At 49.3% G+C, this 25,341-nt stretch overlaps 3 protein-coding genes and 1 long non-coding RNA gene across 7 annotated transcripts in view; 2 read left to right on the forward strand and 2 right to left on the reverse strand.

Annotated features, from left to right (window-relative positions):
• Window positions 1-2,643: 2,643 nt before the first annotated feature.
• On the reverse strand, window positions 2,644-3,447 carry LOC127059104 (uncharacterized). The gene is made up of 2 exons (XR_007776563.1): window positions 3,187-3,447; window positions 2,644-2,955 (listed from the first exon to the last, which is right to left on the reverse strand). It is a non-coding gene; the product is annotated as an uncharacterized LOC127059104 (long non-coding RNA).
• LOC103822492 (acrosin-like) lies at window positions 3,429-16,206 on the forward strand. 2 transcript variants are annotated; one of them, XM_050969794.1, is made up of 6 exons: window positions 3,429-3,612; window positions 4,663-4,695; window positions 13,493-13,711; window positions 13,881-14,140; window positions 14,883-15,028; window positions 15,171-16,206. In XM_050969794.1, exons 3-6 carry the CDS (start codon window positions 13,515-13,517, stop codon window positions 15,585-15,587), a joined length of 1,020 nt encoding a protein of 339 aa, XP_050825751.1. In that variant the 5' UTR covers window positions 3,429-3,612; window positions 4,663-4,695; window positions 13,493-13,514; the 3' UTR covers window positions 15,588-16,206. The 2 variants fall into 2 exon arrangements, with proteins under 2 accessions (XP_050825751.1, XP_050825752.1); XM_050969795.1 differs by lacking the exon at window positions 3,429-3,612 and adding an exon at window positions 3,637-3,716.
• Window positions 6,878-17,982, reverse strand: LOC127059103 (guanylyl cyclase-activating protein 1-like). The gene is made up of 4 exons (XM_050969796.1): window positions 17,785-17,982; window positions 11,557-11,706; window positions 9,812-9,902; window positions 6,878-8,830 (listed from the first exon to the last, which is right to left on the reverse strand). Exons 1-4 carry the CDS (start codon window positions 17,980-17,982, stop codon window positions 8,703-8,705), a joined length of 567 nt encoding a protein of 188 aa, XP_050825753.1. The 3' UTR covers window positions 6,878-8,702.
• Window positions 17,983-22,279: 4,297 nt separating this feature from the next.
• Window positions 22,280-25,341, forward strand: part of GOLGB1 (golgin B1) — a 42,710-nt gene continuing 39,648 nt past the window's right edge. For 2 of the 3 annotated variants that reach the window (XM_009097433.4, XM_018922355.3), the window contains exon 1: window positions 22,280-22,513. The gene's annotated coding sequence lies outside the window, so the exon portion shown is untranslated. The remainder of the gene's footprint in view (window positions 22,514-25,341) is intronic. The other variant, XM_018922357.3, reaches the window with a different exon arrangement.

The following is a 25,341-nucleotide window of genomic DNA, read 5'->3' on the forward strand; positions in this document are numbered from 1 at the left end:
TTCAGGTTCCGCCCAACAATCTTGAGACACCGTGAGAGACTGTGCCTCTTTTGGCCTCAATGCCAAGAACTCCATTCTCAGCATTATAAGTTCTTTTCCATTTTCATTCAGAGTCTCAGCCCCGCAGTCCACTTTCCAGCCCCACAGTGATTTCCGCTCGATCCCTAGAGGTGCCATCACGGACCCAGGCAATCTCCTACCATCAGCGGGGCTTTCTGGCGCAAGGCTGCAGCCCCTTTTGCGCTCGACACAACCTATTTTACTTTCACCACAGCAAGGCCCAAAGTGATTTCGGCGGCAGAACAGCACAGTCCCTGTGCCAGCCCTATGGTTCCTATGGCGTGTTGAGCCCCGATGCCAGACAGACAATGATGAGTCCAGGCCCAGTGATTTCAGCCCTTTCAGCTGTTGACCCACAAGCTTTATTTCACTGCCAGCTCTTCTTCCAGGTGCAGCTGCAGGATTCTCCAGCTTCAAAGGGCAGCATCTTGGCTTTGGCTCCAGCTCTGCAACATTTCAGCTTCCGCTGTAGGGTCTCTGAACCCTCCCCGGCATCAATATGCCAGCCTGCCATGATTTCAGCTCCAGCTCAATAATGCCCAGACACAGTGCTAGCTCCTGCATAAGTTCACCTTGCTGGCCACAGCCCCATTAACTAGTCTAGTATGTTTTTTCATTCCAAATCCCTCCCTGCAGTCCACTTCCCTGTCCCAGAGTGTTTTCTACTCTATCCCAGGAGGTACAATCACAGGCCTAGGCAACATCCTTATCGGCGGGGCTTACTGGCGCTAGGTTTTGCAGCCCTCTTTTCTCTCCACACAACCTATTTTCCTTTCACCATAGCTCAGACCCACAGTGATTCCAGCCGAAGAATACTACCGTCCCTGTGACAGCCCTATGGTTCCAGGGCCATGTTTAGCCCCGATCCCAGACATGCCATGATTTCATCTCTCGCCCAACAATCCCCAGGCAATGTGACATATTCTATCTCTTTTCGCCTCAATTCTAGAGGCTCTTCTCAGCATCATAGTTTCTTTTCCATTTTCATTTAAAGTCGCAGCCCCGTAGTCCCCTTCCCAGCCCCACAGTGATTTCTGCTAGATCTCTCGAGGCGCAGTAGGGCAGCAGGTAGTATGCTGCTATGGACGGGGTATTTAGGCGCAAGGCTGTAACCCCCTTTTCTGTTCCACACAGCCTAATCTACTTTCAGTTACAACACCCAACACCAGCATCAATATAAGAGGCCTACATCGAGTTTAGCACAGAAATCCTACGGTTTCCATGTTAGCCCTACAGTCCCCATCCCATGTGCAGTCTCAATCCCAACCCCACAGTTCCTCTTTCCCAGCCCCAGTGATTTCAGCTATTGACCCACAAGCTTTATTGCACCGCCAGCTCTCTCCTTCCATGTCTAGCTGTGCCAGGCAAATCTGCTCCAGGTTGAGACAACTGAGCTTTGGATTTGGGTGCAGTTGTGAGGTTTTACCTCCAGGTCCAGAAACACCATTCTCACCCCATTCTGGCAGATGTTATTCTATTTCCAGCTTTTTCATTTTGTGTCCTAATCTGTGATTACTCTCCATATCTACAGTGAGTATCCCTTTGAGCAGTGATTGATGCTGCAGCACTGCAGTCCCCACCCTGGCCCCAGTGATTTCAGCTCCAGTCCCACTAGCTTTATTTCACTGCCAGCTCTTCTGTTCCACTTCCTCCTCAACATCCCCCCCAGCAGTGCCACATAATGCTACTTGTTCTCCTCAGGGCAGGACCTTTGTTTTAGCTCTAGCTCTGTGTGGTTTGAGCTCAGTCACAACCCTTACAGCAATTTCAGCTCCAACCATGGAGTTCACCTCCCAGCTCCACATTCCCTATCCCAGCCCCACAAGGGTTTTACCCCAAACCCTACCATATTTCTGTCTCTCCAGCTCTGCTGCCTCAGCTCCAGCTCCTCCGCTTTCTACTGCCTGCAGCTAAAAGCTGCTTCTGCTTCTCACTGCAGCTTGGGGCTGTTGATAAGGTCACAAATCAGTTACTGCCATCATTTCAATGTCTCTAGAAGCTGTCCCACCCACCCTAATGGGATCCCAACACTTGAGGCCTGAAGCCCAACATCTACCTTCCCCCTCACTCTAGGCCTCAGCCCAACACCTGCACAAAGACCCCCTCACCTCCCCCAGGCAGTTCCAGGGGCTGGGAATAGCCACTGGGCTCCTACTCCCCCATCCCAAACATCACCCTTGGGCTGCTTCTTGGGCCCTCGAACCCTCTGAGCCCCCACACACTCGGCCTCTGCTTGATACCACGGGGCAGGGGCTGGGAACCCCCAGGCATGTCCTGCTGGCCCTGCTGTGCTGCAGCTCCATGTCCTTCTCCGGTGGCATGTATCCAGCCCCAGCATTTCCACTGCTCCACACTGTTTTGGGCCTGACTCATGCCAAAGTCCTTATTCCACACCCTGGGGCTTTACGTCCCCACTGATCTCACAACTGGTCTTTCAGCCCCAGTCCCACAACCCTTACTGAATTAACATCAGGTATCTAGTAAAGAAAACATACAAAATGTAATAATACGAGCAATATAATAAAACAACGCAATAAAGAAATCATTATTATTACAAGTAAAAACAAAATAAAGCAATAAAAATGCAAAAAGCCAGTTTTATTTCCGGTATTTTGAACATTAATTTAAACCCAAAAACCGGGAGATGTCTAGCTCCCGGCCCGCAGTAACAGCAGCCAGTGTCCCCCTGCACCACTCCAGGAGCCACACCAGCCCCCGGCTACTCGAAACGCGCAGGGTGTGGCGATAAGAACTGGACGGCGCCAGCCCCCAGATACTACCGCAGGCGTCGCATCCGTGCTCACCGGCGCTCCCCGGATCAGGTGCCGCGGGGGTCCCGTCCTGCTCCTCGAATCGCGCATCCGACCGCTTCCAGCTTCACCGCCGAGCTGACACCTAAGGCCCCCCAACGCACGGTATTTATGCCCCAGGGCCGGGCCAGCCAGCCAATCACAGCCCGAGGCAGCGTCGGCCCCACCAATCCCAGCCCGCCCATTCCCACCGCCCTCGGCTCCGAGACCCCCCGCGGTCCCCTCAAGCCCTGCTCGCGCCGCCGCCATTGCAGGGGCCGAGTCCGCCCGCTCCCCGCCCTCTGCCCGTTTCCCTGGGAGAAATCCCGTCAAGGACCTGAACTGGAAGCTCCCGCCCGCCCTTCCCGGCCCCAACAGCGCCTGCCGAGGCTGCGGCAGCGGGGACACAGCTCCGCCGGCTCCGAAAGCGGCGGTGGCGGGAGAGGCGCCTCAGGCGTACGGGGGAGTGCGACCAAGAAGAGGGGCCGGGCCGCGACTGAGCGGGCTGAGATTGGCGGGACCGCGCCCGGATTGAAAGGGCGGCTGTGATTGGACAGAGCGGAGAAAGGCGGGCCGGGATTGGCAGGCTTGGGAGCCGTGAGGGTGTGGCCCGTGGGAGCGTGGTGCGGAGCCCGGGCTGCTCGGAGGGCCCGCGGGCGCTCTGGGACCCGCCGGCGAGACCCCCGTCCCCTTCTCCGGCCCTCTCTCGTGCCCAGCTCCCGGCGAAAAGACCCCGCAGAGCCTCTGCCGGAGCGCCCCATCGGTATTTGGGGCAGGGGGCGGGGAGGGGTGTAGGCCGGGAGTGGTTCCGGGTCGCAAAGGCAGACTTTGCGACAGCAGCGCGGACCAGGGAGCGGCGGCGACATGGTGAGGAGGGGGCTCGGCAGCGGGGAGTGGGGAAGGCGTGCAGAGCCCGCTGCGGGCTCTGGGCGCCTCTTCTCCCGCAGTGCTTCCGCTTCTGCGGGGACTTGGCCTCCCCCGACCGGCCGAGATCAGCACCCTGGCCAAAATTAAGTGCCCGCGTCCCCCTGCCCGCCCTGCGCCTGCTGCGGGCCCGCTGCTCACCCTCGTTTTCCCCCACAGTCGTCCGATATTAAAGATGATAAAAAAATATTGGCTTTCACATTCATAGATTAGCTTTTTGCATCACAAGTATTTTGATATGGTACAACTTATACTTATTTTTAACTGCTTTGTATAGTTTAATATGCCGGTTTATGCATGCACTGTATATTTCATATGAATAGTAGTGTGATAAATATATCGTAGGCTTTAGCAAAATATTTAAATAGAAACTAAAATACTTCTATGTAACTTACTCAGAGAGTGATGTAAAGCAATTATTCTGTTTCTTATATCTGCAGACAGTCCCTACTAAGTGATAAGATAACAGTGACAAAAACAGAGCTCCAGCATCCAGGAAGGATTTATCGACTCTTATCAGGGTCATCAGGGAGTGTGAAGCAACAGGATAAAACTACAGGAAGAAATAAAATATGTAGACCTAATTTACAGAATGTTCTGCAGACAAGTCAGAGGTTAAAACCAAACAAGAGAGTAGAGTTCCTGAAACATCAAAAACTCAAAGGAATGTTTGAATAATGTATAAGCTAATGAATATGCATGTAAGCCCAGCAATGTAACCATATATAGTGAACATGATTTTAAGCTACCTCTGTGCTCTTTGGCTGTGCGCCAAAAGCACCCCAGTGCTGGATTATTTTGTCTTTTTATCCTTTATTAAACTTGTAACAATTTTAAAGAGTGAACTCTGTTTATCACATCAGTGAAGCTTAATCTGATCTGCATCCAGGTGCTGCGGGACCTGCTGGGGGAGGCCATCGAGGTAAGTGTGGGGTTACTGCAGTGGAGGCCAAGTATTTCAACACCACTATAGCATAATCAACTACATTAATAATTTTCTGTTCTTCATGCAAACCTCAGCATTAGGAATGCTACCGGCCTCTACTAGTATAAATAATATGCATAGTAAGTGTTATTAGTATTAATATTTAGGTAAGAATTGTTAGTGTTAACACTGGTAGCGAGTGTGTTAGCTGGTGTTTACTGAGAAGCTCCGCTCTCCCACAGTATGACAAGATCCTGAAGCTGACCTCAGGTGCAAAGTTAGGTGAGCACTGCTGTCCTTACCACCATCCCCAGGTGGAGCCATGCTCCAGAGACGGGCAGCAGTGAGTCTGTGGATGCCTTCCCAAGGTGACAGAGCTCACCCTCCCTCCCGTCTGCAGTCAGGGGATGTGAAGGCAACCACTGCTGTCCTCGGCTTCATCCTCTCCAGTGCAGCCAAGCACAGTATAGGCAGTGAGTCTCTGTCAAGTGAGCTGCAGCAGCTGGGACTGCCCAGAGGCAGGGGAAACCCTCAGGGTGGCACCATGAGCCAGACCTGGTGGGATGTTGCTGGCAGTTCCCAGCCCTGCCTTCTTCACACCTAGATGGAGGGCAGGCTGCCTGCTGGGCGTCCCAAAGTTACCTGCCTCCAAGTTACAACAACCTCTCACTGGGCATAAGCTCTATACATTTTTTTGACTCTATCTTTGAAAATGAAGTGAGAGAATTCTACACCAATCAGTAGCAAATATATGCATGAGTAGGGTCACTCAAGCTTCACCTAAATATATACTATTAAAGTAAGCCAAGAATGGGAAAAAAGTTAGTGAAGACTCCATCATAGCTGCTGGGATCAGTCAACGGGCTGAACCTGTCTTCTCCCCCATAGGAAAGCCTATTGGGTTAGAAATCCACTCTGCCTGCTGAATATTTTTATTGGGGACTACAGCTTGTCTGTATATTGCTTTGAGTTAGTTTTTGCAGTTAAATACTGCAAAAACAGTATCACTGACAGATACCATCACCAACAATCCCCAAACCTTAACCTGTAACAATTTTATATTTATGAAGAGTATAGTTCCATAAACTGTTCCATAAAATTCCACAGTGTGACTTTTTCATGGATGCTAGCAGTTGCCAGCAGCACATAACATATTCAAACAGGAAGTCCTACTGAGGGAGTAAAGTGGGAAGACCTGCTGAGGGGTCTCCCTTATAGGCTCTAGGCCTATTTCCATGAATGTCAGTCAGACTTCCCTCCAATCTAGCAGGACTGCTCAACAAAGGGTCCCTGTAACACTGGGACGCTGACAGACTAGTTAGGCACAAGGGTCTCAGCTTTCCTGGGGCACTGACAGACAAATACTAAGGGCCAAGGAAATCTTTCCTTTTCATGTGACAGTTCTCCAACCATGAGGTTGTGATTCCTTGCAGAAGCTCTAAGACTGCAGACATGCACATGCCACTAGAGCCTGGAGCACGAGCCTGCCTAGAAAACTGTTGGTAGCTACTCTAAACGTGATCACTCACTCACTCTTTCACACTCCAATGACAATATTTACTAAATGTACCTTACTAAATCTCCCCTTCAGTGAAAGCCCAGACAGTTTGTTCAGAATACTACTGTGGTGGGTGGACCCTTGCTGGATGGCAGGTGAGGTGCCCCCGAGAGCCTCTCTATCAATCACTTCCTTCCTCAGCTGGATAAAATATAAAAAAGCTCATGAGCTGAGATAAGGACAGGGAGACATCAGAGGGAAAAATTAATTGAATTTATTACCAATAAAAATCAGAGTAGGGCAATGAGAAATAAAACAGGTCTTTAAAACACCTTTCCCCCATCCCTTCCTCCTTCCCAGGATTAACTTTATTCCCCATTCTCTCCCTCCTCCCCACCAGTAGTGCAAGAAGAGGAGAACAGAAGTTACAGTCAGTTCATGCCACTGCTTCCCCCTCAGGAAGAGTAGTCCTTGTGCTGCTACAGCATGAGATCCCTCCTACAGGAGGCAGTTCTCCATTAATTTCTCCAATATGGGTCCTTCTCATGGGCTGTGGTTCTTCACGAGCTGCTCCTGCTGTGTGAGGTACCTTCCCTGGTGTCAGTGCTTCGGGAACTGCTTTAGAGTCCCCTGTGAGGTCACAAGTCCTACCAGGAAACCTGCTCTTCCCTCCACAGGTCTCTCCAGGACTTGATCCGACATGGGGCTCTTCCACAGGCTGCAGATAGGTTTGTGCTTCCCTCCTGCAGACCTCCATGCGCTCCAGGAGGACAATCTGCTTCACTACGCCCTGCATCATGGGCTGCAGGAAAATCTCAGCTCCGGTACCTGGAACACCTCCTCCCTCTGCTTCTTAGCTGACTTTGGTGTCTGCAGAGCTGTTTCTCTCACATATTTTCAGTCCTCACCTCTCTGGCTGCAATTGCTTCTGCCCAATAACTTTTCCTTCTTAAATATGTTATCCCAGACATGTTACTACCATGGCTGAAGGTCTCAGGCTTGGCCAGTGTCATCCTGGAGCCAGCTGGCATTGTCTTTGCCAGGCATAGGGGAAGCTTCCATCAGCTTCTCAAAGAAGAAGCCATTCCTGTAGCCTCCCTGCTACCAAGACCTTGCCGTGCAAACCAATACACATATGAACATCACAGAAGCCTAAATATAAGCAAGAATAAGTCCAAACTAAAGTTTTGTTAGAGGTCTGCACATTCTTCCTCTTGCACAAGAAAAACATGCCAACTATGGCATAGGCACTCCGTTGAACATTTCCTGCATTCTTCTTTCCCTCTGGTTCTCTTCCCAGATTCAAAGGAGCTTCTGATCACGACCTTATCTAATGAACAGTGAACAAGACACAGTTTGCTGAGCTTCTATCCATGCTGCATCATTCTTCCAATCGTGTATAAAATCAGAGTCATTTATGGCAGCACCGATCTAGAGCATCAGCTTCACTCCAGCCTTCACATTAACAACACAATTCACAGGTCACCTTGGTGGGTTGTTTCTTTCAATTAGATTGTCTCCTCAAGAACAAGAAGAAAGACCAATAAAGGATGTATGAGGCAATAATATTAGGATCATCTTTAAATACTTCATTTACAGAGTCACAGAATGGTTTGGGTAGGAAGGGACTTCAAAGATCATCTTGCTTCAGCCCCATGCCATGGGGCTTGATCAGGTTACTCTGAGCCTTGTTCAGTGTGGCCTTGAACATTCCCAGTGACTCAGTTGTATGAGAGGAAAATAAGTAGGACCACGAGTATATAAAAGATTTGATCTCTCAAGCAATTCATCTACTTTGGGAAACTGAGTAGCATATTTTCTCTGGTTACAGAAGCTGCTCCAGACTGTTGACTTGTTTGCTAGAGTTCTTTGATCACAGAAAGCTCAAACAGCTGCAGCTGAGGACAGATTTGTCACTGCCAGACTGGTTTTTCTTTCAGTTCTTGTGGTCTTATGACTAAAGCTGCTTCTGTAGAGACTATCAAATCCATGCACACATGTTATGGACCATGCTGGTAAACCACGCTGGTGTTTATGAACCAATACCATATCAAGAACAGTGCAAGTTACATTCTTTTGTTCGTTCCCTACACTAATAACAGCTTGAAATTCTTCTTTTCTATATCAGAATATGCCCTCCACACTCCACCACCCAGTTCTGCTAGCGCTCTTCACAAACTTGCTGTTACTTTTAGTCCATTTCAAACTGATAATCTGGGACACAGAATAAAAAAAAAAATTGTGTCCTGAAATTTGGCCTTTAAATTTTAGAAAGACAAGTCAAATACTGCCACCCAGACTCAGTTTTTCTGAATCTGCCTTGCATTTATGTGGCTAAGCTTCAGTATTTGTAGAGGAACATGCACTCAGATACACAAATATAGCAGTGTCTTTTTGTTCCTACTTCCATATTCATGTTTATGGAAATTTTGTTTTGAAAAATGCTGTCTCTCCTTCCTTGTGACACCCTTCTGTCTATTGGCACAGCATTTTCTCCCAGCTTGATTTATACACTATGTCGACGGTTGTTTATCATGGCCACAATGTGTGACAGGTCCAAACTTTTCATCATAACCTCCATGAACTCCTCATCTTTCCTTGCTCCCTCCACAAATTCATCCAGAGAAAGTTCACCTGTGTCAGACACAAATAAAGGGCATCAGAATCCACATCTGACAGGAAAAGGAGTACAGTAATCTAGCTTTAGAGACCACTTACTATATAGGCACTGTTCTAAGGCACTGTCCTAAAGATCTCAGAGAATCTTCTTCAGCTTTTATGAAACAGTGTCCAGACAACTCTTGCTTCCTTTTTTTCCCCATACAAGGGAAGAGGTACATAAGAAAGAACAACAGAAGTGGGTAGCTAAGGAGTGGGATCATAGCATTCTTTTTGGCTCAACCTGTCATAATACTAACCTGCCCCATACTTGCTGGTTTTCAAGGATAAAGGAACTGACAGAAGGAGGCTGTGACAGATACAAATTTTTATGTCCTAGGCCAAAAAGCCCTTGTACAGGGAATCAGCTCAGCAGAGTTATTCTGGAATAACAAAAGAGCCTGTCAGGAAGTAATGAGCACCCGAAGTAGCAAGGAAAGAGATACCTCTCGGGGACATACAGGGATCACAGTGACACTTGACCAACCTTTGACTGAGCACTTCATGTTCTTGCTATACTGCCTGCAGCAGACCCAGTGAAGAAACTCTGTACTTCAACATTAAATTCCAGTTTTTCCTTTCCATACTGAAGTACTTAGGAGCAGCTGGGGACATTTGATAATATTTCCCACTTCTAACTGGCATAAGCTACACAGCAACATGCAAAAAGGAAAACAAAACACCACTCCAAAACCCCACTACGAAACTCATGTGTACAGAACAAAGCTGAGACCAGTACAGGGAACAAATCCTGTCACACTGATTATAATCCTGTCACACTGTATAATGCCAGGAGAAAAATCCTTTTGGTCCACAGAGAACACATTACTGGCTGAGAATGCAAGTAGAAATAAAATATGAAGTGAAGAGGCCTAAAGTTCAACCAAGAAAGGAAAAATAGGATGTTACTCTGTAGAAAAGACTGTCTGAGCTGGATGGCAAAAGCAGGAACCTTACCATCGCCATTCACATCAATCCTGTTGAAGACTCGGTTGGTGAACTCTTCTGCACTGGTTTCATGGTCACCACCATTAATAGCCCGAATAGCCTAAAATAAAAGAGCAAGAGTAAGCAGCTGCCTGAGGACTCCCAGACTGATTCCACATGTCAGCATTGATTCAAAATAAGGCAGTCATGCCTGGTACCTTCCCCATACAAATGAACCAGTACCACAGGAAAACGAAGCACAAATCATCAGGCCTTATGGATGGCACTGAAGAATGCAAAGGGAGCGTGGCTCTGGAGCACAGAATGAGCAGCAAAACCCAGAGGATTGTCTTAATTCAGCTTAGGTACAGTTTAGGTGATGCAGAAATGGCAGAATCAGAATCCACCTAATTGATCCACTTTGTCCCACTTTGTGACCCCATGGTACACCAAGCCTCAGAAACACTGTCAAACACCTTCCACAATTGACATTATGGAATTCCTTCGTTGTATGCTGTGGTAATGTATTTCTATTCTTACTTTCACAATTTCCATTTATATACTTCTTCCTGTGTGTCTGGCTTCTCCCTAAAGCTCACGGGAAATTAATTTTCATCTTGAGAAACTTTAAGCCTTATCCACTTGTGTTTGCTACAATTCTTCTTATTCTACATAGTGCAAGGTTCTCTTTTTTTTCAATGCTAATTATTTCCTTTGTTTAAGGATGTCCACGAAATATGTGATTTCAGAGCCCTTATACTGATTCTAAGACTATTCATTTTCTAGTTTTTTACACTTTGATATTTGGTCATTTTATTAATTCTTTTTCAAATGCTATTTTACTGAAACTTATATTATCTCAGCAATTTCCTAAGGATACCAAAAAAGACACTGAACTACACCCAAAAAAAGACAAAGGACAATAAATTTCTTGCCACCAGTTATTGCCCAAAGGATTTGTTTCTCAAGAACTCTGTGTTACCTATTGCTATCTGTTGCTTCACTGTAATGTCTGAGTATTTATATTTAAAGCTACTAGTAGGAGGCTGTCTATTACCACAAGTATTGGTCAAGTATCTTTGATATCCAGTTCTAAAATTCTTATACAGATGAGAATGCATTATTAACATCTTATTAGTGCTTTATCAAATCAATTTTATGACATTTCATATTCAGAAATGCTATTTATTGAGGGTCATTGAATCTTTCCTGCAATTACCTTGGTAATTTCCCACTATCTGCAAAATAATCTGATTTTGCAGCAAAATTAATTCTGAGATATATATAGTGATCTTTATGCTTGTAATCCCAACCCCATTCACAATAGCTATTTGCATACAATCCTTTCAATTCTCAATCCGTTTTCTTCAGGCTTTTCGCCAGAGTCAGAAATGTTTTATTATGTTGATATTTAGGAGCTGATTCTAAAAAGCAAACTGGGAGTAGCTCTCCAACTTCTCATGGGGAAAAGGACATGTGAAGGACACATTGCAGAGATAGCAACTGACAGTCACAGGGTCTGAAACCTTGGAAAGTGCAATTTAGGTCACAGGCAGGTAAAACAATTTTATTGTTTGCTATGTTGTAACATAAGCTGTGGTGATAAAGAGTCTAAGTCTGCTTATTTCATTATACGGTGATGGGGAATTCTGCTCAGAGAAAGAATGCTTTTAAAGGTCTCATCCATGATCATCCTAATGGGAAACAGCAAAGGTCTTACTTGTGTGATTTGTCTTTAAGGAAAGAGGCAAGAACACAGACCCCTGGAGATTCACCTTGATGATGTTGAGCAGCTCATGCCGATCAATGCAGCCATTGCCATCTACATCATAGAGCTTGAAATACCACCGCAATTTCTGCTCCATCTTCCCTCGGAGAACGAGGCTGAGGGCAGCCACGTATTCCATGAAATCAATATATCCATCCTGTCAGAAAAAACCACCAAATTGTGACAGGAGTAAACAGAGGGAGTTAATGCACTGGAGTTGTTTCAATTTATTGCTCTTTAGATTCACAGTTGAAAGAGAAAGGCCAACAAGTGGCACAGAGATTTTGACTTAGGAAAAATCTTTAGTGCACAGACACATGTAATTTCTCTAGCCACTAAACACCTGGGTTCTTAAAGTTATGATCTAGTACATAGATCAACACCTGCAGTGAAGGAACCTGGCTGTCAGCATGAACAAAGCCTCCCCTCTGTACACCAAAGCTGACTGCCTTTGGTCTGCTGGGAGAGAACACTGAGCCCAGCCCACGGGCTGCAGGTTTTCTGTACTAGTCTATTCTGCCTTTGTGGGAAACTGTGCTATTCCACTAAGCCACAGATCTCTTCTCCATTCTGTGGAAAATAATGTGACTGGGAATATTTTGTAAAATACATAGAGCATGATTTGATCACTGAAAAAAATGTTCAGTATTTAGGTTTTTAATATTTCATTTCGTGACTCTACGAAGAAAGTCAAAAAGCTCTTGTTTTTTCTGCAAGAAAAATGTCAGTTAGTAAAGGTTCATAGGCCCTAGATGTAAAGCTGACTAAAATGTGAAGCTGTTAAAAACAAGCTACAAATAAAACACATATCTAGGTCAAAGATTCTGAAAAACAATAATTCTTCCATGAATAACAGAGCAAAAAAATGTAAACTTTAAATTATTAAGATATGTAATCAAAGTCAGATGCCTTTCCGAAATGGATGCAAACAAACATATGCAAAAGGTGAATGTAGGTGAACTAGCAGAGCACTGCTGTTTTACAATAAAGATCACCGCATTTAAAATATTCGCTGGGGGTGGGAAGAACAGCGGAGAGAGTTATGGCTGGTCAGCCTGGAGAACAGATGGTTCCAGATGGAGACTTTGGTGCCTCTTCCAGTACTTAAAAGGGGCTTAGACAAAGGCTGGAGGGGTACTTTGGACAAGAGAATGTAGTGATAGGACACAAGAAAAATGGCCTTAAGTTGCAGGTGGGCAGATTTAGATTAGGTGTTAGGAGGGAATTTCTGACTGTGAGTGCAGGCAGGCCCTGGCACAGAGCAGCTGTGGCTGCCCCTGGATCCCTGGCAGTGCCCAAGGCCAGACTGGACAGGCCTTGGAGCACCCTGGAATAGTGGAAGGTGTCCCTGCCCATGGCAGTGGTGTCACTGGCTGGTCATTAAGGTCCATTCCACCCAGAGCATTCCATGTCTCTATGACTCTGTGCTGCCCCTCCCTGCCATGCCCAGCACTCAGAACCAGCCCCTCTGTGACAGTGGCCCTGGCCCGGGCACTGTGAGCACCACGAAGGCTGTGGGTGCGGTGGCAGTGGCCACACTGGAGGTGACACATCTGTTCAGGCTCTGCCACCTGCGCTGGCACCGATGGCTCTTCTGTGGCTGCTCATGCTGCTGGCCCTGGCCGGGCCCGTGTGGGGCACCTGGGACTCCTGCAGGTCAGTGGTCCCACTTAGGAGGCTCCCTGTAGGGGCCACACATTCCCCACACCCACACCACAGTGTTCTAGCGTCACTAGCTAGAGGAGGAGCCTTAGTCCCTGGCCACTGCCCAGCTACTGGCACAACCAGTCTGTGGTGCTGCAGTAGCACGGGGGGACAGATGTGCCCCTCAGGGGTTCTGAGTTTTCCTGCCACTCAACACTGGGCAGGAAGGGTTTGACAAGGGACTTTCAGCCTGAGTAGCAGCAGCCACCAAGCACAACAGTGATGGCTTTGTGTTACAGAAGGACCTGCAGGCTCCGGCCCATGGCCTCTGACCACAGTTCCATGACTTCTGCTGCTGGCACGTCCCATGTGGGTGGCACCGGTGTCCAGCCAGGGGCCTGGCCCGGCATCGTCAGCATCCAGGCCACCTGGGAGAACGGCACGTGGCACATGTGCACGGGTGTCCTCCTCAGCTCCCAGTGGGTGCTCACGGTCGCACACTGCTTCGCCAGGGCCGGGTAAGAGACAGCAGGGACAGAGATGTCCCCAGAGCACGGGCAGGCGCCCCGCTCACAGCACCATGGGCCACTTCCCTGTCCACCTGGGGAAGCAGAAGGCCGGGAAATGCTGGGCTGCTGCAGCCCGTGGCTCTGCTCCCTGTCACCCCTCTGTCCATCTGCTCCCCAGGGGCATCTCCATGTGGGACGTGGTGATAGGGGCCACAGATCTGACTCAGATGGGCCCTGAGGCTGTGGTGAGACGCATCCAGAGGCTCCTGGTGCACCAGCACTACGTGGCTGCCACGGCCAGGAACGACATTGCCCTGGTGGAGCTGGACCAGCCCGTGGAGTGCAGCGACTACATCCAGCTGGGCTGTGTGCCCGACGCCTCGCTCAGGGTCTCGGAGCTGAAATCCTGCTACATCGCCGGCTGGAACTTTGCCAGAAGTGAGTTCTCCAACAGGATGTGTGCTCCCAGGGCGAGCTGGGCACACCGGGGACACGGGCTGGGGACACGGGCTGGGCACTCCGGGGACACGGGCTGGGCACACTGGGGACACGGACCGGGCACTCCGGGGACACAGACCGGACACCCCGGGGACACGGGCTGGGCACCCGGGGACACAGACCGGACACCCCAGGGACACAGACCGGACACCCCGGAGACACCCCACGGGCTGGGCACAGACAGAGTCCGGCCGCAGGACGCCAGCGGGGCCGGCTCGGAGCAGCCCGGGCTGGGGGAAGGAGTCCCCGCCAAGACGGGGCGTGGAACGGGATGAGCTGTAAGGTCCCTGCTCACCCAAACAATTCCTGCTGGCCCTGTGAAACCTCGGGGGAGCTGGGTCTGGCCCCTTCCCCAGGCCAACAGCAGGGACCAGCTGACAACATCGCCCGTGGGAAGGGCAGGGACACAGCTGGACAACATCGCTCCGTGGGGAAGGGGCAGGGACACAGCTGGACAACATCGCTCCGTGGGGAAGGGGCAGGGACACAGCTGGACAACATCGCTCCGTGGGGAAGGGGCAGGGCACAGCTGGACAACATCGCTCCGTGGGGAAGGGGCAGGGACACAGCTGGACAACATCGCTCCGTGGGGAAGGGGCAGGGACAGGAAGGGGGTTCACCCCAGGCAGGGGAGGGGATGGGTATCGAGCTGCTGGGGGCTCATTCCCCTCTGTGCCCACAGCTCAGGGAACAGGCATGGTGCTGCAGGAGTCCAAGGTCCACCTCATGGACACAGAGCTCTGCAACAGCAGCCGGTGGTACGCAGGGGCCATCCATCCCCGCAACCTGTGTGCTGGCTACCCGCAGGGCGGTATTGACACCTGCCAGGTAGGAGTGTGTGATGAGTCCCTCAGCCCCTGGCACTGCAGGGACCCCCTCATCCCCCCACGCAGCCCAGCCTGTCCCCTGTCCACCCCTCCCTTCCCCACAGCAGCCCCTCACTGTCACTGAACCATCTCTCCTGGCACAGGGGGACAGCGGGGGTCCCCTGGTCTGCAAGGACAATGAAGCTGACTACTACTGGCTGGTGGGATTGAACAGCTGGGGAAGAGGCTGTGACAGAGCCAGGCACCCCGGGATCTACACCTCCACTCAGCACTTCTACAACTGGATCCTGCTCCAGACGGGCCTGAGCCCTGCAGAAAGAGCTGGTCCAGCACCGGAGCCAGTTGTCACCTTGGCCCCTGAGGAGGAGCCTGAGGAACCAGAGGAACCAGAGGAACGCATCAACTTGACCCCTGAGTACAGCCAGAGACCAGCAGTGACATCCTCGGGCACGTCACTGCCCATGGCATTCCCACACCAGATCCTGGTGCATTTCTGGAATCTGGTGCAGGAGTTCCTGCAGTTTCGGAAGGACAAAAAAGCCTCAGCAGCAGCAGGATGAGCAGGATCCAGGGCTACCTACAGTGGATCATGGCAGCTCCTGCTGGGCCAAAGGTAGCCTTGGGGCCAGAGGCTTCTCTGTCCTGCCCATGCTGCTGTGCTGCAGCCACAGCAATGCTGATGTGACTGAGGCATTGAAGTAAAGTTTCTGTGTTCACCATTACCCGTGTTTTCAGCCCTGCTCAGTGCACTCGCAGGCTTGCAGAGTCCCTGCTCTCTCTGTCCATCTGCTGTGCTGTTCACATTCATTCTTCAGCCTGGAGAGGGCTCCAGGGAAACCTCAGTGCCCCTTGCAGTGCCGGAAGCAGGTTATAATAGTGGGGGAGAGTGGCTTTTTGCATGGGCAGGCCATGACAGCACAAGGAGGAATGGATTAAATCTAGAGGAGGGGAGATTGGGATGAGGTGCTGGGAAGGAGGTTTTACTCCGAGGGTGATGAGGCCCTGGCCCATGAAGTGTCCAAAGCCACGTTGGACAGGGCTTGGAGCAACCTGGGATAATGGCAGGTGTCCCTGACCATGGGAGGTGGTAGAATGAGATGAGCCTTAAAGTCTCTTCCAACACAAACGATTCTATAATGCTACAATTGCAATTTATAAAAGAAAAATATTGAAAATTTATCATCTTTGTCATCATCAAAGTTCTCAAAATCTGAAGGTCCAGAGGGCAGATTATTCTATCCATCATGTCTATATTACAACAGGGTGGATTTTCCTCTGGGTGCTCTTGTTCCTTGCCCTTGTTCATAAAAAGATCTTGGATTAAGTGACTAACTGTTAACAGACTAAGAGTAACTGATGTAGGTCCGTTGTCACACTTTTACTTCATTCTCCTGAGATCACTATCACTTTATTTAGATTATAGCTTTTCTGAGCAAATTTGAATTTGAGAACCTTCTTATAACATTGTTTACTGCATAACACAGGGCTCACATGAGAACTCTGGAATGCACAACATCATTGAATAAATTTTAAATTCCTTTAACATCCCAAGAAGGGAGAGAGGTGAAGTGAAAGAAAGACTTGTGCAAAAGCTGTAAAGGTTTTGCTTTACCTTATGAAACTGCTTCTCATCACTATTATCATCCTGGGCACAGAGGACTTTGGGATGAGAAAAGCTATTCTTTGAGGTCTACAGTTATTTGCAGTCATTACATCCACCACAAGACCTCAGCTACCCTAAGGAAGCCTGTCTGCTGTTCTGCTTAAGAATTTTATAATATTCCTAAGCATTACTTAACTCCTTATGCTGTCTCACATGTCCAAAATAACATTCTTTGTTGGTCCCTAAGCTTTCCTTCTTCAAGGCTAACTCTGTGATTTCCCACCTGGTTGTGATGCCTCTGTGACTGGATCCTCCTTGACTTCATTTCAGAACCTTGGAGCAGAGAGTAAAGCTGAATTTTCCCAGGATGCTATAAATCCAGATTTCTTTATCATTAAGAATACAGGCCTGCAAGCATAGGCTGAAATACATACGGATAAAAAGCAGGCAAAAGTGGGGGCCACTGCATGTTAAAGGAATTATGGGGGCTACTGTTTTCTACCAGCAGTCACCCGTCACAGTGAGGAACACTGCCCACGCCCTCACTCCAGCTTCATGCTGCACCTACCAGCACCAAGGAGAGCCACAGACGTTGTCTGCCTATGCAGTGTTAATTTCAGCTGCCAAATACCCCTAAATTATTCCTCTGTGAATGCTATAATGATTTATATTGTGTCTGATTCCTGTGGTCTCCACGATCTCATATTTTTGATTAATAAGAACACGTAAGAAGAATAATGAAATTAGTACTCTGCTAGTTAAACAAGGCCAAGTCAAATAATTGGCAGTAAGGAATTTTCAAAATTCAAATATGAACTTGCACAAGGTAGTTAGATAATCAGGTGTACTTATGTTTATGTCATCTATGTTATGACCTGTACACATTCATTTGTTCCTTACATTTAGCTACTTTACATAAGCATCCCTTGGCAGCTTTCCCCACCAGTGTTTGCAAGAGAAAATGTTTGCAAGAGAATATTTGTGTTCTTTATGTTTGCAAGAGAAAGAGAATATTTGTGCTCTTTATGTTTGCAAGAGAAAGAGACTATTTGTGCTCTTTATGTTTGCAAGAGAAAGACAAAGACTCTGAAATTGCAGGAGTTGGATCACTTCTAAGCAGCACGAGACAGTTAATTCCTTGCCAGAAAACTCACCTTGTTCATATCAAACGTGCGGAACATCTGCTCAATGTACTTATTGGCCTCTGGATCCAGCCCTCGAAGCCCAAAGAACTGCTTAAATTCATGCTCCGTCAGCTGTCCAGAAGGACACTCTGTCATGAATTTCTTGTACCAGTGGTGGATCTCGACAGCTTGTAGATCATCCACGGTGGAGCTGCTGTTGTTTCCCATATGTACCTGTGGTCAGAAGGATGATACTACAGGAATGATCCTCTTCCTCCTGTGGCTCTCACAGCACTGCCCGTTTGCTCCTGTCCATGCTCAACACCAATGTCAGTTACGTGAGGGATCTAACCTTCCTCAAGCCTATTATAAATGTTAATCTTCTTAGAGGCTGATCCACAAACCAGAAAATCTCAATGATACAAACAGTCTTCTTAGAATGGAAAGGAGATGCAAGATAATCTAGCAAATCGCTGCTATTTTAGGAGCTAAGGCAGAAAGGGTGAGAAGGTTAATCAGACACTGGCATTGGGAGCTATATTGGTTAGGTAGACTACCCTATATTTAACCTTGATATAATTATATGTGAAGATAAGAGGAAATGCCCACAAGATGTGGGCTGTGAGGTTAAAGATCTCCTCCTCTAAGTGGATTTGAGAGACTGTTTTCTCAAATAGACGTGTTGAATAACGGAGTGTGTAGGACCAGAAAGTGTTACAGAAGTGGCCCAGTACAAGAGTGAGGTTATGTGGGAAAAAGCTCACCTCCATGCACACAAAGGAGCACAGAGGTACAATGCAGGGGGACACAAATAATCCCCTGGTTTGGCAAATCCAAGAACCATCAAGGAAGTGCAATCAACCCATAAAAGGCTCAACTGCACAAAGGGGAAGGAGTAGAGAGACAACCACAGGCTGGGGAACACAAATTACCCAGTTAGAGAAATAAAGGCCCTCTCCCAGCTCCTAAATCCGTTGCAGAGGAGCCACCAGTCCCATGGGCCTAGAGGTGGCACCCATCATGATGAGTCAGTAGGAGAGGTTGCAGAGGGCTCCACAAACTGCGTACTGCCTAGAGACATGGAAAACACTGTGTGGTCCAGGGCAAGAGCATTTGGGGACAAGACTCACAGCAGGATGTTTAGCAGGGGAAAAGAAGGTGGGAGAGGGATGGGTCTAGCTGGTAAGGGAATGAAAAAGCACGATAAAATGGAGGCAAGGGGAACGGAAGGGTCTGGTTGCATATAAAATGGTACTAATCAGTATGAATGTGTATCCATGCCTTGGGCCTGGTCATCACAGTCTTTCTTGTCTTCTAACACTTCTACCTCTTTTTTTTTTTGTTTTTGGCTGCACAGCACTGTGCTCTGGGCATATGTATGCATGGGGATTTAAGTGCCCACAACTGGATTGTAGCCGCTGGCTACGAGGTGACCTGGTTCTGGAGTGCGGCACGGTGACTCAAACACAGAGTCACTCGGTCCATGTGCTGCTGACACCAGTATGGTGGATAGCAAATGGCGTTTATTCAAAGGTTTCAGGGGTATTTATGGCCTAGGTAGTTTATGTCACTTCCTCTGCCCTTGTCCTGGGTGCAGCCAAGGTCAGACTGAAGGTGAGGAGGGGTCTTCCTGTCTACGCGTAACAGCTCGAGATCTTCCGGCCGCAGTCCCTAACTCTCCCACACTGGATTGAGTGAGATCGTGTCAGTCTATGATCACTAGTAAATATCAAGCTAAACTGGCCAGCATATAGGCCAATTAGTTCATGAAGCAGGTGTATGTGTCTCTGTTAGTGAGACCACTGGAGTAGTTGACTGTGGATGCCATGGGACAGGGAGAGAGAAACGGCAAGCATTTCTCACAGCGGCTTGTGAGAAATTTTAGGGAGCTGGAAAGATGTGATAACCTGTTGACTATAAACAATTTGCAGGTGCTGTTTTTCTACCTTGTTTTTCTGTTCCTCTCAAGGACAGTGTGTGAGAAAGATGTTTCTGTTAGTTAGCCAATAGAATAGAATCTATCGTACCACTCTATAAAAACCGCGCGGTTCTTTCGAATACAGTTCTTCTTCACCTTTGCTACGATCCTGCCTCTCGTCTGTTCCTGCCCTGACCCCAGTGCATGAGTGACAGTTGACTATTAGACTGAGGGTGCAGGGTTGAGGGTGACCCACCTGTCTGTGTTTCTCTGCATCCTGAGCACCCCATCACATGTACTCGAGGGGCACCCAGTGTACGTGTCTGTCTGCAGGTTGTTGTGTGCAATGGAATCTCTTCTGGTGGCTGTGGCGGGGTTGTGCACCTCGCAGGGCCCAGCATGTCCAGGTGCCAGCAGCTGGGGAGACCAGGCATTGAGAGGCAGCTGCTGGGTAGGCTGGATGTCTAAGCCCACACACTCTCTGTGCTTCCCACTGATGGACCTTCACAGAATCACAGAATAGTTTTGGTTGAAGAGTCCTTAAAAATCACCTAATTACAGCCCTCACCATGGGCAGAAACACCTTCCCCTAAAGCAGGTAACTGGAGGCTAGGCTCCCTTGCTGCCTGTGCTACTTTTGATGGAGCTCAGGCTGCAATTGGCTGTGAGTGCACATTGCTGGACCATATCCAGTTTTTCATTCCCCAAGACCCCCAAGTCCTTCTCCACAGGACTGCTCCCAATTCACTCATCATTCAGCCCGTACCTGTGTTCGGGATTGCACCTGGCCTTGTCAAACTTCATGAGGTTGGCATGGGCCCTTCTCTCTAGCCTGTCCAGATCCTTCTGGATGCCCTAACCCCTTCCCTATAGAGTATCAGTCACACCACTTAACATACACATTTAAAGCCAAAACTTATTTTTAGTATAATAGAAATTTTAACAGCCTGATTTGGGAGTCATAATAAATCTATATATAATTACAGAAAAGCAAAGAAAAATAATGTAGGTCAAGTACTTATACACAAGAAAAAAGCTGCACTAGTAGCAATAATCCAGTTAAAATTGCAACACATGCACTTTGTTTCTATGCTTTCTCCGATGTTACACTGACCTGCCTGCTGCTCCTCTAGATATTAAGATCTGTGGTTCACTTGGTTGTTTGCAGAGGAGGAGGGGAGAGTCATGGGAAGTTGTCAGCATCTGGGTCCTTCACTGGGAGAAATGTGATGTTCTTGTGAATGGTTTCCTCATCCTCTCTTCTTTTTTCTTTTTTTTTCCACTCTTCTCTTTTCTTCCACTTAGACTTACAAAAGTATACGTTTTAGAGTTGCAAATATCTCATTCTACCTAGAATAACTGCTTGCTATTACTACCAATATAAGCCCATGGTTGAACCACACAAAGATAGATAAGTAAAATAAATTAGCCATAGATACCTGGAGAATTTGCTCTCACAGCTAAAGTGAACAAAGTGAAGCAAACAAAATGAACAAAGGTGCAGGCAGGGCATGAAAAATTCAGAGCACACCTGGCAAGCTTTGGTCCTGCGGCCTTGTGCAGTAGGAACAGAGTCCACAGCTACACCAGCTCATTGGCACACCGCTGGTGCCATCAGAAATAGGAATACAGTGCAGGTACATACACAGTAAGGGTGGCCAGGAGGCAAGGACACTGCGCTGCTCAGGCCCCCTGAAATCTTGCCCTACATCTGGCTGGGGGCAACCTCTGGTACCAGTACAGACCAGGAAGAGAATGGATCAAGAGTTCTGAGAAGGAAAACAAGACTGGACAGGGGCTGGCAGTGCGCACATCCGCAGCAGCACGGGCAGCAGGTGAGGGAGAGAATTCTGTCCCTCTGCCCCACTCAGGTGAGACCCCACTTGCAGAGCTTTCTCCTGTCCTGGAATCCTCAGAACAAGACACATTTGGAGATGCCAAAGCAGGTGCAGAGGAGGCCACGGAGTTTCTCCAAGGGCTGGAGCCCCTCTGCTCTGGAGAAGGGCTGGGAGAGCTGGGGAATTCAGCCCGGAGAACAGAAGGCTCCGGAGAGACCTTATTGCAGCCTATCAGCATGTAAAAATATTTTTATGTCAAGAGCTGTAGCACCAGAGCAAGGGACAGCAGCGCCCATTTGCACGAGCGCAGCCTGGGATCGGACATCTCCGGAAGCTCTCAAGGCCGGGTTGAAGGGGGCTTGGAGCAACCCGGCCTGGCGTGAGGTGCCTATGGCGGGGGAGGGGGGGTGGTGGGACTGCATCCTCCGTAAAGGGACGTTGGGACCAAAACACCGCACACCGGTTCCGGCGCTGCCCGCGCCAACGACTGCCAGCGGGCATCTACGCGACCCCGCCCCCCCCGCGGCCCCGCCCCCCCCGCCCCCGCGGCCCCGCGGCCCCGCCCCCGAGGCCCCGCCCCCCCGCCCCCGCGGCCCCGCTCCCGTCTCCCACCGGCCAGTGCGAGCCTCCGTCTCACCAACCCCTCCTCTCCGGCCCGAAACGCCGCAACTGATTGGTCGCTGCCTTGTTATTGGGCGGGAACCCACAGCGTCCTCGGGATTGGTCACTTTGTGCCATGTTGCAGGACAACCATGGCGCCGAGGCAGCTGCTCCGTCGCGATTGCCTGGCCGTCACGTCTATTTTTCAACCGCCGTAGCTGATTGGTTTCTCTGCGCCGGAGGCGGGGGTCCGCCGGAGGCGGAAGTGGCGGCGGCGCGTTCCGGTGCTGAGGTGGCGCGGTAGAGCGGTTCGGCTGCAGTGGGGTCGGCGGGAGCTCCTTGGCGGGAGCTCCTTGGCGGGTTAGAGCCGCCCCTCGGTGCTGACCTCCCTGCCGTGCTGCAGGTCAGTGCCTTCCCCCCGCCCTGGGTGCTCTCCCCCTGCCATGTGCGGACCGCGGACTCTGCCGCCCAGCTCTCGGCGGCAGTCGCTGGTCGTGCTCCTTTCGTGGCCAAGTGGGGCCGGAACGGGTTTGTAGCTCCCCGGGGCCCGAGCCGTAAGGGACGGTGGGCCGAGGCGAGGGTCTCTTCTCGCTCTGGGCTTTGCATCCCGGCCCCGTCTCCCCACGCCGGTGGGACGCTGGCGGCAGTGCCCCCACGTACCGAGAGCGCAGCCCGACCGCGGGAGGTTCGCACTCCCCGGGGCCCGCCGGAGGCGTGCGGTCCGGTAAATCTCCGGGGCTGCTGGGGCCCGTCGGCGCTGCCCGCCGTCGCTCCTGGAGCCAGAGCGGCGCTCCAGTGCTTCCCGTCCCTCCCGACTTCTCTTGGAACCCCTCTGCACAGCGTGAGAAGTTTGGCCCAGGGCTTCTGTGCAGCAGCAGTGCTTTTAATGCATGTTTGATTTTAAACGAAGGGAAATTCAAGAAATTAACTTAATTTATGTATAATAAACTTATAGTATAATACATTAGGGAAGAACATTGTCAAGTCTTTCTTTGCTGTGGCTGATACCTAGGGATAGAAATGTGCTGCTTAATGCAGGCTGTGCAGACTAGCAGTGGGCTTCGACTGTTTGGGTCAGCGATGTGTATTTCAGGGAAAAGGAGCCTCCTCCAGGTCACTGCTGATCTGTAGTTCCAGTGTTCAAAGTGAAGTTTCCCCAGCAAAAGTTCATTAGTCACAGGAATGCTGAGCAAAGGTAGAGGAAGTAAAGGATCCTGGCTCACATCCTGAGCACTGCAAGGCTCCTTGTGTTCTGCTGTTCATTACAGAGGTGGGAATCCATATGCTGATGTGAGCCTGGGAGGGCACCAGTCTTGTCTCTGGCAGCACTGTTTACTTTACTGGGGTGAGGCAGTGGAACACGGAATAACCTCTGTCCTTTCATGTTTGGCATTGTATAACACCAGGGTATTCTTGCCACAAGTCCTTGAGGCTAATGCACAGGCCAAGCCACCGCCTTCTGTGCAGGCTGTTTGCTTTGGGACAATTTAAAGCCATGTTATGCCTGTTCCTGGTTTTGTTCTCAGTGAGGGCTCAGAGAAGGCAGAGCCAGGCTCTTTACAGTGGTGTCTGGTGAAAGGATGAGAGGTCGTGAGCATGAACTGAGATACAGGTGATTACCTTGCTCATCAGAAAATACTTCTTCACTCTGTGGCTTACTGAGCACTGGTCCAGGTTGTCCAGGGAAGTTGTGAAGCTTCTATCCTTGGAGATATTCAGAAGCTGCTTGCACAGCTTCTGTTTGACCAGGGAGCTTAGACCAGATGACCTCCTAACTTCAGACGGTGTGTGGTTCTTTGATAAGATTCTCCTTGAGCCTTTTATTTATTCATTTATGTTGTCCTCAGCTGAATTTTCTCCAACAAGTTCCCACCCCTTGTTCTGGGGTGCCCAGAACAGGACACATTACTCCAGACATGGCCTCACCAGTGCCTGGTAGAGAGGAAGGATCACCTTCCTCCTGCTGCAGCCCAGGGTGCTGCTGCTGGCTCTGTCAGGAGAGTGCATTGATGGCCTAGGTCAGTTGTCCACTGCAATCCCCAGCCTCTCTCTACAGTGCTGCTTTCAGAGATGTGATCCAAGGGATGCTTTCCAGAGCAGTGGTCCACCTAGGCCCATGTTTTCCCTGTTTCCTCTACACAGACATCAAACATGAATTGTAGAATCACTGTTTGTTTCCAATTCACATCCCTTGCCATACTTGGCTGACCTGAGAATGTAAATTAATAATTAATTCAAAAGACACGAATCTCTAAGACTGGAGTTCAGGTTGTTAATGTCCACATCCATGCAAATAGGTGCAGATGGTTCCTCTGTTTGCATTTTTAAGGCGGTCAACTGTGAGCCAAACCCAGCAAGGCTTCCTAGCTTGAGGGCAGTGTCAGGTTTATGTGGCCAACCTGGACAAATGCCAAGAAATATTTTCTCAATCCAGGTATGCATGCCTGAAATTGTAGTCCCTCTAGCAAGCAGATATGTGCTGTGGCCCATGCAGATGCCTAGATTCTGCTTCTTTTTTGTATTTCTAATACCACTTCTAATAATTTGTCTATTGGTTCTCTTGGTCCCAGCCGCATATTTTGCATTTCTGACTTTAAGAGGCTGTGGCCTAATGCTCAGTTGGAAGATCAGACCCATCCTCTTCAAGAGTTGGAGACAGTTAGAGAGAGGTGTTCATGCATTTGGATGGCACTTTTCTAAAATGCACCATTGTGAAGACAGCAGGTTCAGTTCCCCATTGGGGCATCGTAGGAGTGATGATTTACAAAACTATAAATACTTTATTATTCTTACAATGGATTCCAGACGTTCCAGGTCTCCACATGAGTATCTCATTACCGCATTAGTGAGCAGTTGATGTCAGAAGAAATCTCCCTAGCAGGAACTGTAAAGCTGTACTGTTCTGGAATTCCATGCCTCACGTCTTGCCCAGGGCAGCTGAGAAGTGAGCAAAGCACCAGGACTTGTTTCAGTGACTGCTGTGTTGTTGTAGAACATGAGCAATCTTGGCATTTTGACTGTGCTTCTGGAGGAGTTGCATCCCTTTGAGCTCTTTGCAGGAGCCTGTCTTAGGCCTGGCCTCTTGCTGCATGTCTTTTTGCTACACTAACTGCTGCTGGCCTGTTTTATTCCCTGGGCTGAAGAGACTAAGCTCATGCTGTGTATGCAGTGTGAGAAACCAGGGCATGTCTGCAAATCCATGTTCCCAAACAGAGCAGACTTGTCACTTTT

This window comes from Serinus canaria, chromosome 1A (assembly GCF_022539315.1).
Source record: "Serinus canaria isolate serCan28SL12 chromosome 1A, serCan2020, whole genome shotgun sequence".
NCBI lineage: Eukaryota > Metazoa > Chordata > Aves > Passeriformes > Fringillidae > Serinus > Serinus canaria.

Excerpts from the sequence above, each read along its gene's own strand:
- LOC127059103 (XM_050969796.1), bottom strand. The coding sequence starts at position 17,982 with ATGGGAAACAACAGCAGCTCCACCGTGGATGATCTACAAGCTGTCGAG. Across the intron at positions 11,707-17,784 it reads GCACGTTTGATATGAACAAG|GATGGATATATTGATTTCAT; the intron begins GTGAGTTTTCTG and ends TTTTTCTGACAG. Across the intron at positions 9,903-11,556 it reads AGCTGCTCAACATCATCAAG|GCTATTCGGGCTATTAATGG; the intron begins GTGAATCTCCAG and ends CTTTTATTTTAG.
- LOC103822492 (XM_050969794.1), top strand. The coding sequence starts at position 13,515 with ATGGCCTCTGACCACAGTTCCATGACTTCTGCTGCTGGCACGTCCCAT. Across the intron at positions 13,712-13,880 it reads CACTGCTTCGCCAGGGCCGG|GGGCATCTCCATGTGGGACG; the intron begins GTAAGAGACAGC and ends TCTGCTCCCCAG. Across the intron at positions 15,029-15,170 it reads GCGGTATTGACACCTGCCAG|GGGGACAGCGGGGGTCCCCT; the intron begins GTAGGAGTGTGT and ends CTCCTGGCACAG.